Raw genomic sequence first — 12,676 nt, 5'->3', positions numbered from 1 at the left:
TATCATAGTCATAATCTGCTTTTTGTCTCCTGCAGGGTGAGGCTGGCAAGCCTGGAGAGAAGGGAGCCACTGGCCCCACTGGACTGAGAGTAAGTCAAAACATACAAATACGCACTCCACTGTAGCTCACTGATAAAATCTTCATTATTTGTCAGATGTTATAACACGTCATCATGTTCCTGTCTTTAGGGAGCCCCTGGACCTGATGGCAACAATGGAGCCACTGGCCCCGCTGGACCTGCTGTAAGTATCCTCACTTACTGTATCCATTCTGCCCATGGTTCATGCTATTTGTCCCTTTTTCTGAGACATATATACAACATTTATGAGATGATTTTGTTATTGCGACCATCATTGACCTCCTCTCTTTCTCCCTACAGGGTGGTGCTGGAGAGAAGGGAGAGCAGGGAGCTTCTGGAGCTCCTGGCTTCCAGGTTTGTATCCGTCTTCTGGCTCTATAGAAACAATCAAAAGCAAAATTACTGTGGGAAACTTCACCGTCCAGGGCTGCTTTCAGTTATTCAGAACTCACTACCTTGTTTTTCCTGCCCTTCAAGCCAATGTTGTGATTTTTTGGTGATTTCTAGCAGGGATGATAATAAATCTTATTTTTATTCCAATTATTATAGCTGATAAATATTGACTATAATAATATCTGATTTGACAGATTATGTCGAAGCATTCTAATGTTAATTAAGCAAAATGCTTCATAAAATCTGAAGTACATTTGTTTTTTGATGCACTTTAGCTGAAAAAATTTATGAACATTTGAAGAGTCAGAATTATGCTTTATTTTTGTTGTGACAGTCAGTTAGATTTGGTTCGGTCAGTAACATTAAATCATCCGTCTCTGCTCACTGCATCTTAGCCTCTTCTCCTCAAGGGTGCATAAGCTACATGTTATATGTAAATTTATCAGTTATCTTATTGCTATTGGCTGAAAAAAAATATATCATACATCCCTAATTCCAGGTTTTATTAACAACTTTACCTCAGGTGTACATTTTAGAGAACAGTGTCTGTTGAGTGCATTGGTCCTGATGTTGTGGCTTGATGTTTTCAGGGTCTGCCTGGCCCCGCTGGAGGTGCTGGAGAGGCTGGCAAGCCCGGAGACAGAGTAAGTAATACACACACACAAGTGTAGGATAAGCAGGACATCTGTAACCCACCATTCATGTCCGTTCAGTCCAATTGAGTTCAATAGGGTTCACTGGCGTGACATTTTGCATGTGTTGCTGAAGAACAATAATGAAGATAATGTCAATATTAGTTAATGGAATAAAATACACAATAAAATAGATGGATGAAATAAAATAATACATATAAGTAATTAATTGAATTATGGAATTAATTAAATTCAATTTGATCATTCGTGTCTCTACAGGGTGTCCCAGGAGACCAGGGAGCTGCTGGACCTGCTGGTGCCAAGGTAAGTTCACCTATCATGATCAGAATCATGATCAGAAAAACACTTTTCGACCCCCCAAGGGAAATATGGTTACGCTACGGCTGCTCCAAGCAAGGACAGAAATACATACAAGCATAGAAAATTATAAGAAAAATAGAAAAAAAAAACCCAGAAAATATAAATAAGAAGCATGTAAAAATGTGAACATTATATAACTATATTAATATATATATATATTAATATATAACAATAATATCAATAACAGTCAAACATTTGGACACATCTTCTTATTCAATGTTTTTTGTATTATTTTTCTACATTGTAGATTAATACTGCAGACAAAAACTATGAAATATTTAATTATATGGAATTATGTAGTGAGCAAAAATTGTAAAAACAAAGCAAAATATGTTTAAGAATCTAAACAGAGATTTTTGCAATCTGTCCTCTGCATTTGCAATCAAAGACTTAATACCATTGTTGTTATTAAATCTTTGATTGCAAATGCAGAAGAAAGTGTTTGAGTCTTTTCGCTCTTTATTCTCGAACCACAATCCTCTCTTACACACCTGTCGACCTACAAGCGTGCAAAAGTTTTTTGCTCTTTGATATTTCAGATTCTTCAGTAGCCAGCTTATGCTTTGATGACAGCTTTGCACACTGTTGGTACAAATAATGAATGAGTGAGTGTGAGGTGTGTCCAAACTTTTGATTGGTACTGTATATAGAAAAAAATAGCAAATGAGAAATATGTAAAAATCTATATCATACAATACATAACAACCATATACCCAAACAATAAAGCTGTAATGTGCGTTTATGCAGTATTGATGCCAGTGCATAGCAGAACATAGCACAGTTGCACAGACCCATTATTTTGTAGTTTTGAGCTTTTTCAATATTAGTAAAAAGCAGCAAATCATTCATATAGTCAAAGTCAATTCTTCCCAACAGAAACTTTCACGTTGTGGCAGGTTATATATTCTAAAACACACATACAGACGCACATTAAACCACTGGTTCCCTCTGTGTGATTCTCCAGGGAGAGCGTGGTAACCCCGGTGCTGCTGGAGCTTCTGGACCTCAGGGACCTATGGGACCCCGTGGACCCGCTGGAGCCCCCGGAGCTGATGGTGGCAAGGTAAGATTGTGTAAAAAGAATGAATCCTGCAAAATCAGAATATGTATCATGTATTTATAGAAGCATGTGTGTTTTCTGCAAAAAAATAAATAAATAATGAACCATCATCTACTTCCAGGGAGAGCCTGGTGCTGCTGGAGCTGCTGGTACCCCTGGACACCAGGGACCTGGTGGCATGCCCGGTGAGCGTGGAGCTGCTGGACCCCCTGGAGGCAAGGGAGAGAAGGTAAGTTCCAAAAATCTACTACCTGCAAATAAAGCAGGATTTTATCCCTCAAAATAACCCATGTCTCCAACCTCCACCCTTCTCTTTCTCTCTGACCTGTAGGGAGAGTCTGGACACAGAGGACCTGACGGTAACGCTGGAAGAGATGGCGCCCGTGTAAGTTCAGCTCTCTAATTTTTTTCGATGCACTTCATATAAAAAACCGTAGCCAGTAGACTTAGTGTCCTCTCATCTGTGTTTCTAGGGTATGCCCGGACCCGCTGGACCTCCCGGACCCACTGGAGCCAATGGTGATAAGGTAAGTAACTAATGTATAGATATTATTTACCACAAAACAACTAATAACGACACCAACCATCAGAATGAAGGTGTTTAGGACGAACACTGTAACACAAGTTAATTAATGTTATGGAACTGAGTTATAGCCTAAACATGGCTTCCTCCATCATTATTCAAGATGGCCGATAGACTCTCGCATCAGTGACCCACAAAAGAAAACCGTTAAGACATGTTGTTGAAATAAAATTAGTCAGAAATTCTCTCTTGACTGATCAATCATATCTTTGGACATCCTACTCTGTAGGAGATAATGGCAATTATCCCCATTGCAGTATATATTTAGAGTTAGAACCTCAACACTGCCACCTAATGGCTATTTCATAGTATTACAGCAATGGCTCCACTATAACATAATCTAATACTGTGGATTTAAAACTGGGGTCTGATAACCAGTAGGGTCCTTGGGAAAGAATAGAAGAGAATATTTTATTTCATCACATTTTTGGAAGTTGGAGTAACATGAGAAAAAATATGTTTTGCCATTTTGATTAATTGTAATTTATGGTGATCCTAGTCTGACCATTGATTGACTACAAAGACATTTTTTTAACCGTCAAACATAAAAAAAAATACTCAAAAGGGATTTCTTTAGTCAAAATCCTCTCAAATTTGGGGTCAAAGGTCTAATGTGTATCTAGCCTTGACTTCGATCTAGCATGGCATTGGTAATGACACAATAAATGCAGCAAAACAACTTTGATACATTTTAATTGGAGAACACTGAAATTGTTTTTTCAAGTTTTTAAAGGTAAAACTGAAAGTGGTTTATTTTCTCCCTGCAGCACAGCTCTGCATCCTTGCCTAAAAATATATCAAATAAATGTTTTTACTCATATTGTTGTTTTTAGTCAAACAAAAATCAAAATCTAGGTAAAAATCTTTTTTTTTCTACCACCTACAATCATTTATGTTTTTAGTCAAACATTTAAATGTAGATTTAAAAAAATAAATTAATATATACATGTTTTTGAAAGCACCCCTCTCCACCCCACCCCCCTCTGAATGGCAGAGATGATACTCTGTTGTGCACAATAAGATTGAAAAGTCAGTTTTGTGAATTTATTTATTTTTTTACATTTTCTTTTTACTTCCTGTTCCTGATGCAGCACCAGTGACTCCAGGGGCATTACAAAACATTTTTCAGCAGTCACATCAGCTATTTTTCAAAGTTTTCAAATTTATTAGCTGTTGACCAAAGTTAATTTGAATAATCAGACAACAAAATTTGTAAAATAGACTCCACGGCTATAAATAAATGTACAAAAGTACATTTAAAATAATGCTGATTTTGAGAATTGTCAAACATTGCTCGTGTGTATGAATTTATGGTTGGATGAAACAATATTAAGTTAATGAAACACTCACTGTTCTCTCCTCCAGGGTGAGGCCGGTGCCTTCGGACCTGCTGGACCCGCTGGACCTCGTGGAGGCCCTGTAAGTCGCTTTATTATAATAAATATCACCCGTATTACCACATTCACTCTAAATGACCCTTAAAAGGCAACCTGGAGCCTTTATATACAGTTTGAAGCGTCTTTCTGACTGACTGCTTGTTGTCCACATACAGGGAGAGCGTGGAGAGGTTGGACCTGCTGGACCTTCTGGATTCGCTGGACCCCCTGTAAGCCAGCAGCCAATCACCTTGTATTACATTATACACAAATCCTGTCCAAGATAGCACCAGGATGTCATTATTACACATATCAACACACAAATACATACACACATATACACAGTTGCCCAGATACTGACCCAGTCCCGTTACTCTAGGGTGCTGACGGTCAGCCCGGAGCAAGAGGAGAGCGTGGACCTGGTGGAGGAAAGGGAGAAGTTGGCCCCGCTGGCCCTGCTGGACCCGCTGGACAGTCTGGACCTGCTGTTAGTACCATTTACACCAAGCACCTGCATTACTCCCTGGCAAATCTAATCTGACTGGGATAGGTTACTGAGATATCAGACAGATTTCAAATTGTACTAGCTTTGTACTGAGATTATATTAAAACCCTCTGGGATAAAATATAGGATTGTAGTTTTTGAATATGAAGTGGTCAGTGTCTGATTTCTTTGTCTGTTGATCTAGGGCCCTGCTGGTGCTGCTGGACCTGCTGGCGCTCGTGGAGACACCGGACCTTCTGTGAGTATTGAAACATAAAAAGTAATCCCTCCTCATTCTACTTGATGCGTCTGTAAGATCCATAAAAAGATGACAGTGCAGACACATGAACACAGACTTAACAGTGGTGGAAGACACATTCAGGTCTTTTACTTAAGTAAAAGAAAAACACATCAAAGTAAAAATAACCCTGCATGAAAATCCCACCTAAGTAAAAGCACATAAGGATTAGCAGCAAAATGTATTTTTAATATTAATGTAAAAGTACTGGTTTGGTCCCTCTGACTGATCTGTTCTTATATATGACATAATTCGATTATTAATAATGAAGAATCAATGTGTGTATACACTGCTCTATATAACACGTCAGAGGCCAAAAGGGTTGAGAAGCCTTGGTTTAATCTTTTACAATCTGTTGTAGCAACTAGTCACTAAAACTGTCAAATGGAGTGGAAATATAAAGCAGCATAAGACAGATATACTTAAGTAAAGTACAACTACTTCTAAATTGTGCTTAAGTGTGTACTTGCGTACTTAGTTGGTCTAGGGGTGTGAGAGGTTCCAGATTCAGACGAGGTAAGGACAAAATATAATAATTAATCCAAATATGAGTTAAACAGAGCAATTTAAAGAATGTAAATTTGTCATATCAGTAGTGTTTTGTGAGGAGAAGCAGCACAAGTTATAATCAGTGATGTACTTCCTGCTTTCCTTCTAAAAGGGAAAGACAGCTCAACCAGGAGGCCAAGAGGGCTGTCACACTTCTATCACTGAGATTTAAGCACTGTTTCATAAACATTTACCTGCCACACTTACACACACACCTCAGCCATTTCAAATCAATTAATGCTAATCAATTAAAAAGTAATGAGCTAATTTCTCCTTCTAGCCTTCCATAAGTGGCTTCCTTAGCTCTGTTATGGAGAATAAATGCAGTTGCAGGCTGCAGCAGTACTTCTGACCTCACCTCACCATCTGAAGCCATCTTTTTGAAATGTCAAAATCTCAAGCTCATGAAATGGAACATTTTGTATTCTTTATTTTATCTATTTTTCGTCTGTGAAATATGGCCATAAAATACCCTTATCTTATCTCTGATGTCCACTCTATTCCATTGTTGATGACTGTATAACCTTTGATTGTGTGTGTTTCGTCTGCTAGGGTCTGACTGGTTTCCCTGGTGCTGCTGGCAGAGTTGGTGCTGCTGGTCCCGCTGTGAGTCCTGATTTTACATTTGCAATCATGAGTAAACACACACATACAAACTCACGCTGAATACACTTGATTACATAGGTAACTTTTTCAAACACTGCTGCGTCACTCACGCACTCTTCCTCCACTTTTCACCATCTCAGGGTATCGTTGGACCCCCTGGCGCCGCTGGTCCCTCTGGTAAGGATGGACCTCGTGGACCCCGTGGTGACAGTGGTCCCGCTGGTCCTCCTGGAGAGCAGGGTATGGTCGGACCCCCTGGTGCAAGCGGAGAGAAGGGACCCTCTGGAGAGTCTGGTCCTCCTGTAAGTTGAAGCCCCTTTTCAGTCAAAATCAAAAAAATGGAAATTTTGAAAACAGCAAAAGTTGGATTAATACATACAGCTGAGTTTATATCAGTATTATGGTCATGTAGATCCACAGATCTCTGTCCTCAGTGTATTTACATGTGGTCTGTGTGTGTTAAGGGTCCTCCTGGTGCTACTGGAGCCAGCGGTCCTCTCGGACTTCAGGGATTCGTTGGTCTGCCTGGTGCTAGAGGAGATCGTGGTTCACCTGGTGGTGTTGGTGGTCTGGTAAGTACAAATTAAGACTGATGGTACAGCCATCTCAGAAGCATTTTTAATTTATTCAAACCCATAAAGCCCTTTATCTCCAACATAGAAGATAGATAGAAAGCCTTTATTGTCATTATACAGAATATAATGAAATCAGGAGTGCTACTACAGATCTGTGCAATGAACATGACACAAATGTGTCTAATACTAAAATAAATCTAGTAATCTAGAATAAGAAAAAAATACAATGCAACTTGCACTATAATAGGTGTATTATGTCACAAGAATAGTTGCAGTAGTATGGATGTAATTATTGCACAGGAATAAAACATGATGGAACTGTCTCACATGCATATTGGCAGTTAAATTTTATCAATTTAGCAATTCTCTTTCGAATGAACACGTGAATCCTTGCAAAAGAGGTCAAACATGCATCGTATCTCACACAGTATTGCACCTTTCTTTGACCGTGTTTGACCCGGTGATTTTCTCTGCGTCCTCTCAAAGGGAGAGCCTGGTAGACTTGGACCTGCTGGTCCCCCTGGAGCCCGTGGTCCCTCTGGAAACATTGGTCTGCCTGGTATGACCGGACCTCAGGGAGAGGCTGGACGTGAGGTAAGGACTGAGCAAACCAATTACACACTGCACTGTGATGACCTGTTAGTAGTGACCTGTGATCAAGTGTGGAAAGAGTTATTGCACTTGCTGTAGGTGTTAATTCAACTCTTTTAGCATTGAGGTCATAGTTAGCGATGGTGTTGTATTCGACTACATTATTTTCAGAGTACTCTGCCTCATGCATGTCAATGGGAAGGACAAAAAAATAGAATCACCTCTCAGTGTAATATAGTCCATTACAACACCACCTTAAACTATCCTCAATAATCAACTCAATTTAATTCACACACACTCACATTTTGTAGTTACAGTGTGATCAATGCATTTTTTTAAGGCCTGTCCATTTATTTAAGGCTTTTTAAGACATTTTAGAGCCTAAATTTGAGATTATTGGATTTTATACTTTTTAAGGGACCTGCAAAAAACCTTCACTTGGATTTCTTGGTTTTACTCAGTTGAGTGGATGCACAAAAACAGCTCATTTGAAGATTTTTCCATAGACTCACAACAACCTGACACCTGATATAAAAGTATAACAGATGCTTGGTTGTGTAAACTGTAATATTCTTTGCCATCTGTAGGGTAACCCTGGTAACGATGGACCCCCTGGTCGCCCTGGTATCGCTGGATTCAAGGTAATGTCCTTTAATACACTTTAAGGATGTTTGCATACCGAATATACACACACACATGCTCTTGCCTGACATGCATTTATCACCGTTCTTTAGGGAGACCGTGGTGAGCCCGGACCTTCTGGTGCCATGGGACTTGCTGGTGCCCCCGGACCTGCTGGACCCACTGGAGCTTCTGGAAGACCTGGAAACCGCGGAGAGTCTGTGAGTAAACACTGTAACTCATCAAAAGACAGATTATTTTCATCACAGAATTTCCGAGTACCAACAGCTGTAGGGTATGACCATCTGCTTGTTTCACTCATCCTTTTATTCTTGTCTTTCCTTGTCTCTAGGGTCCCGGAGGACCCTCTGGACCTGTTGGTGCCGCTGGAGCTAGAGGCGCCGCTGTAAGTACAATAAATACATATAGTCACAGAAATAGCACATAGAACAGTAATCATTTACTATAAGCACACCAGAGTTCCAGGGCATTGGTGTCTGAACATTCCTGAAATCAAAGAATTTGGGCATTTTTTCTTAAAGAACTGAAAATGATTACTTGAATTGAATTGAAAATAGTGATTAGTTCAATAATTGACAATGACTCAATTAAATGACCAGTCGTTACAGCTCTAAACATGCCATTTCTGACTGTGTGTGTGTGTGTGTGTGTGTGTGTGTGTGTGTGTGTGTGTGTGTGTGTGTGTGTGTGTGTGTGTGTGTGTTATAGGGACCTGCTGGAGCCCGTGGTGAGAAGGGAGGTGCTGGAGATAAGGGAGAGAGAGGCATGAAGGGTCTGCGTGGACATCCTGGTCTCCAGGGAATGCCCGGACCTTCTGTGAGTGTCGCCACGCCATCATAATGCACACATAATCGTACAGCTACATGTGCAGATATCTACCTGATACGCATGGACTCCAAATACATCGCGGGGTTTGCTTTTTTAATAGCACCATGATGTAAACACTGCATGCCAAGAAAAGTCTCATTAATCAATTTTTTTTTCAATTTCAATGGCATTACATGTGACATGATGACATTAAAGGCAAATGTACAAAAAACAGCAGTAGTTCATAACATAAAATATATAAATAGCATTAAAAGTATAAATAATTAATATAAGTAATCAAGCTATTATTCCATCAAATCAAGTTAGCACTTCATATAGTATAACTATATACCACATAATGGTTGTCCTATACCTATAGGGACAAGACAATTATTATATTATTATTAATAATGATTATTATGTTACAAGCACTCCATCATATCATGTCATTCAATGATCCACTTTCTCTCCCCTCAGGGACCCTCCGGTGACACTGGAGCTGCTGGACCAACTGGACCTGCTGGACCCAGAGTGAGTGGAATCATAATAACCCACAATGCACCAGTAGTTTTCATGTTCCACCTGTATTCAGAGGCACCATTTCCCGCAGAAATAGGAGAAATATTGATACCACAGCAGAGAACGTATGTAGATTGTTCACAATAATATGAGGAGCCACATTTAGAGCTCATGTAACATTTCTAAAGCTGACAGAACATTCAGATACTGTCATTTACAGTCATATGTTATATATATATATTTCCCAAAAAGGACAAATATGTGATTGTGATATGTGATGATCTTCTCTTCAGGGACCCGCTGGACCCCATGGACCCGCTGGTAAGGATGGCAGACCTGGTTCACACGGTGGTATTGGCTCTCCTGGTGCTCGTGGACCCCCTGGATACGTTGGACCTGCTGTAAGTTCATCTATTTTGTCTATTATTGACATAAGGATGGCCAACATGACAGCTCCTCAGGAGTGAAGCCAAAACATTTCAGTTGCCCCCTGGTGGCTGGCTGCAGTATAAATCATAAATTCCGGCCCCTCCCTATTAATAGAGGGGACAAAGGCCAAACTAAAAAATCAAAATACACATCAATGGATATTTTCCAAAGATTCTCTCATTTTAGGTAGTTCTTATCATGCTGATGTGTGTTCAAGTGTTCATCTTTCTTATGGTGATTTTGTAACCAAGACTCCATTAGCTTCATTGTACAGTAAAGGATCTTCTGCAAAGGATCGAACTACACCTGTGATCTATGCTTCAATCCACTCTCTTCTTCATTATCAGGGTCCCCCCGGACCTCCCGGTCTGCCTGGACCTCCCGGCCCTGCTGGTGGTGGATACGACGTCTCTGGATACGATGAGTACAGAGCTGATCAGCCCGCTCTGAGAGCCAAGGACTACGAGGTTGACGCCACCATCAAGTCCCTCAACACTCAGATCGAGAACCTGCTCACCCCCGAGGGATCCAGGAAGAACCCTGCCCGCACCTGCCGTGACATCAAGCTCAGCCACCCCGACTGGACCAGCGGTAAGATCACCTTAACCTGATTGACCCATGGCACACATATAACTCTACATTTAGTAAGGTTGGGAGCCTAAAACTCGATTTACCATTATACAGCAGGGCTGTATAGCATGGCTGTGGATACTTGTGTATTTCTTGCCAGATAACAGCAAGGTGAACAGGCTGTGTTTTAAATTTTGACTCTCTTTCTGTGTAGGATTCTACTGGATTGACCCCAACCAGGGCTGCATCAACGATGCCATCAAGGTCTTCTGCGACTTCTCCACCCGCGAGACCTGCATCTACGCCCACCCTGAGAGCATTGCCCAGAAGAACTGGTTCAGAAGCACAGAGACCAAGAAGCACATCTGGTTCGGAGAGACCATCAACGGTGGTACCGAGGTGAGACATATTTTACTTCACAAGCACCCAAGAACTAACAAATAATAATGTTTTATTTTCTATAGTCGAAATACTGACTGTCCCTCTGTCCTCTGCGCAGTTCACTTACAACGATGAGACCATCAGCCCCCAGAGCATGGCCACCCAGCTCGCCTTCATGCGCCTGCTGTCCAACCAGGCTAGCCAGAACATCACCTACCACTGCAAGAACAGCGTTGCCTACATGGATGATGAGAGTGGCAACCTGAAGAAGGCTGTGGTGCTCCAGGGCTCCAACGATGTGGAGCTGAGGGCCGAGGGCAACAGCCGCTTCACTTTCTCCGTGCTGGAGGATGGCTGCACTGTGAGTTGCTTCTTCTTTGGTCGCTGCTATAACCTTCATTGCTTCAGTTACTTACTAAATAATAATGTTTTGTTGAGATAATTTACTTTTCTTATTGGGTTCTCAACAAAAGGTTATAGGCTGGCAAAACTATTTCATTTCTAAACTTAAAAGTCTGAATTTGATTCAGAATTCAAAAACCTAGTGAATGCCTAGTGAAATGTGTTTTCTCATAATTTCTAGGGGGGTTTTGTGTTGTATTATTTTGCCACTATTCTAAAAACTCCTTTTCTTTCCCTACACCTGCAGAGACACACTGGTGAGTGGAGCAAGACAGTGATTGAGTACAGAACAAATAAACCATCTCGCCTGCCCATCCTCGACATTGCACCTTTGGACATTGGTGGAGCTGATCAGGAGTTTGGTTTGGACATTGGCCCAGTCTGTTTCAAATAAATAGACTCATGATAAATTAACACCAAAAAAGAGAGAAAGAACGAAAAAACAAAATCTCTGCCCTTCTTTCTGTGTTGTTTTTTTTATACTGAATGCTGATTTCTCTCTGCGCATCCACTTGCTTAAGATGGGCAACTATCTGAGAGGACTGAACGGACTGAACGGAGCGTTTGTGCAATGCAAATTAATACAGCAACCCAAAGGGACGCGGGAAAACACCTTGTTGTGGGACATCATGTCATCCTTTTGTAAAAAATAAAAGAAGTGTAATAAAAACGCTGAAAGTATGCATCACTTTGTGGTCTTTGTATATCTTCCAAAGAGGAGGTTTAAAACCACAATTTCCATGAAAAAAAGGTTTAAACTACCTCATGCCTGTACCTAAAGAAAATACTATTGACACAACCTGGGTCCACAACAGAGATGTTAAGACTTCTAATGCTTCAAGCTTTGTCCCGTATCGGAAGGTGCTCAGTTACTTGAAGCAGAGATCTATGGTGCTAATATGCAGCTGTGGAGCAAACCACTTTTTTACTGTATTACTTTGTATTGACCTTTGAGGAGTCTTGCATTCGTCCCCTGATGCTCCCCCACTTTAAGCAGGTGGAATGTTCCTAAACCTGATGTCTGGTTTTTGTTTTGTTTTGTTTTGTTCTTTTTTTTTTTGTTTGTTTTGTCTAGAAGGTTTTTTTTTTTGTTTTGGTTTTTTGTTCAGGCTTTTTTTACTCTTCAACCCCCACACAGAGTGTTCATACTGACAGCACATAATTTCATCCAATTCTGAATGGTTTTCGGCCGCCTATCTCTTCTCTCTCAAAAAATGACACCACAAAGTCTATTGTACCTATTTTGTATATGTGAGATGTTTAAATAAATTGTGAAAAGTTCTGAAATAAAGCATGTCCAATGTTCCAAAACACACTA

At 40.5% G+C, this 12,676-nt stretch overlaps 1 protein-coding gene across 1 annotated transcript in view; it reads left to right on the top strand.

The window, feature by feature from the left end:
- Window positions 1–12,676, top strand: part of col1a2 (collagen, type I, alpha 2) — a 23,009-nt gene extending 10,333 nt beyond the window's left edge. Inside the window, exons 24-50 of the mRNA XM_084739970.1 lie at window positions 36–89; window positions 190–243; window positions 381–434; window positions 1,064–1,117; window positions 1,385–1,429; window positions 2,451–2,549; window positions 2,668–2,775; window positions 2,878–2,931; window positions 3,020–3,073; window positions 4,495–4,548; window positions 4,682–4,735; window positions 4,885–4,992; window positions 5,195–5,248; window positions 6,389–6,442; window positions 6,583–6,744; window positions 6,907–7,014; window positions 7,504–7,611; window positions 8,196–8,249; window positions 8,343–8,450; window positions 8,582–8,635; window positions 8,959–9,066; window positions 9,535–9,588; window positions 9,870–9,977; window positions 10,353–10,596; window positions 10,790–10,974; window positions 11,075–11,317; window positions 11,606–12,676. Coding sequence (XP_084596096.1) covers window positions 36–89; window positions 190–243; window positions 381–434; window positions 1,064–1,117; window positions 1,385–1,429; window positions 2,451–2,549; window positions 2,668–2,775; window positions 2,878–2,931; window positions 3,020–3,073; window positions 4,495–4,548; window positions 4,682–4,735; window positions 4,885–4,992; window positions 5,195–5,248; window positions 6,389–6,442; window positions 6,583–6,744; window positions 6,907–7,014; window positions 7,504–7,611; window positions 8,196–8,249; window positions 8,343–8,450; window positions 8,582–8,635; window positions 8,959–9,066; window positions 9,535–9,588; window positions 9,870–9,977; window positions 10,353–10,596; window positions 10,790–10,974; window positions 11,075–11,317; window positions 11,606–11,752 — 2,583 coding nt within the window. The 3' untranslated portion in view covers window positions 11,753–12,676. The remainder of the gene's footprint in view (window positions 1–35; window positions 90–189; window positions 244–380; window positions 435–1,063; window positions 1,118–1,384; window positions 1,430–2,450; window positions 2,550–2,667; window positions 2,776–2,877; window positions 2,932–3,019; window positions 3,074–4,494; window positions 4,549–4,681; window positions 4,736–4,884; window positions 4,993–5,194; window positions 5,249–6,388; window positions 6,443–6,582; window positions 6,745–6,906; window positions 7,015–7,503; window positions 7,612–8,195; window positions 8,250–8,342; window positions 8,451–8,581; window positions 8,636–8,958; window positions 9,067–9,534; window positions 9,589–9,869; window positions 9,978–10,352; window positions 10,597–10,789; window positions 10,975–11,074; window positions 11,318–11,605) is intronic.

Source organism: Lutjanus erythropterus, chromosome 16 (genome assembly GCF_056507025.1).
Source record: "Lutjanus erythropterus isolate fLutEry1 chromosome 16, fLutEry1.hap2, whole genome shotgun sequence".
In the NCBI taxonomy this organism is placed as follows: domain Eukaryota; kingdom Metazoa; phylum Chordata; class Actinopteri; order Lutjaniformes; family Lutjanidae; genus Lutjanus; species Lutjanus erythropterus.
The sequence above is the reverse complement of the archived record's forward strand: the minus strand, read 5'-3'. Positions and strand labels throughout refer to the sequence as shown.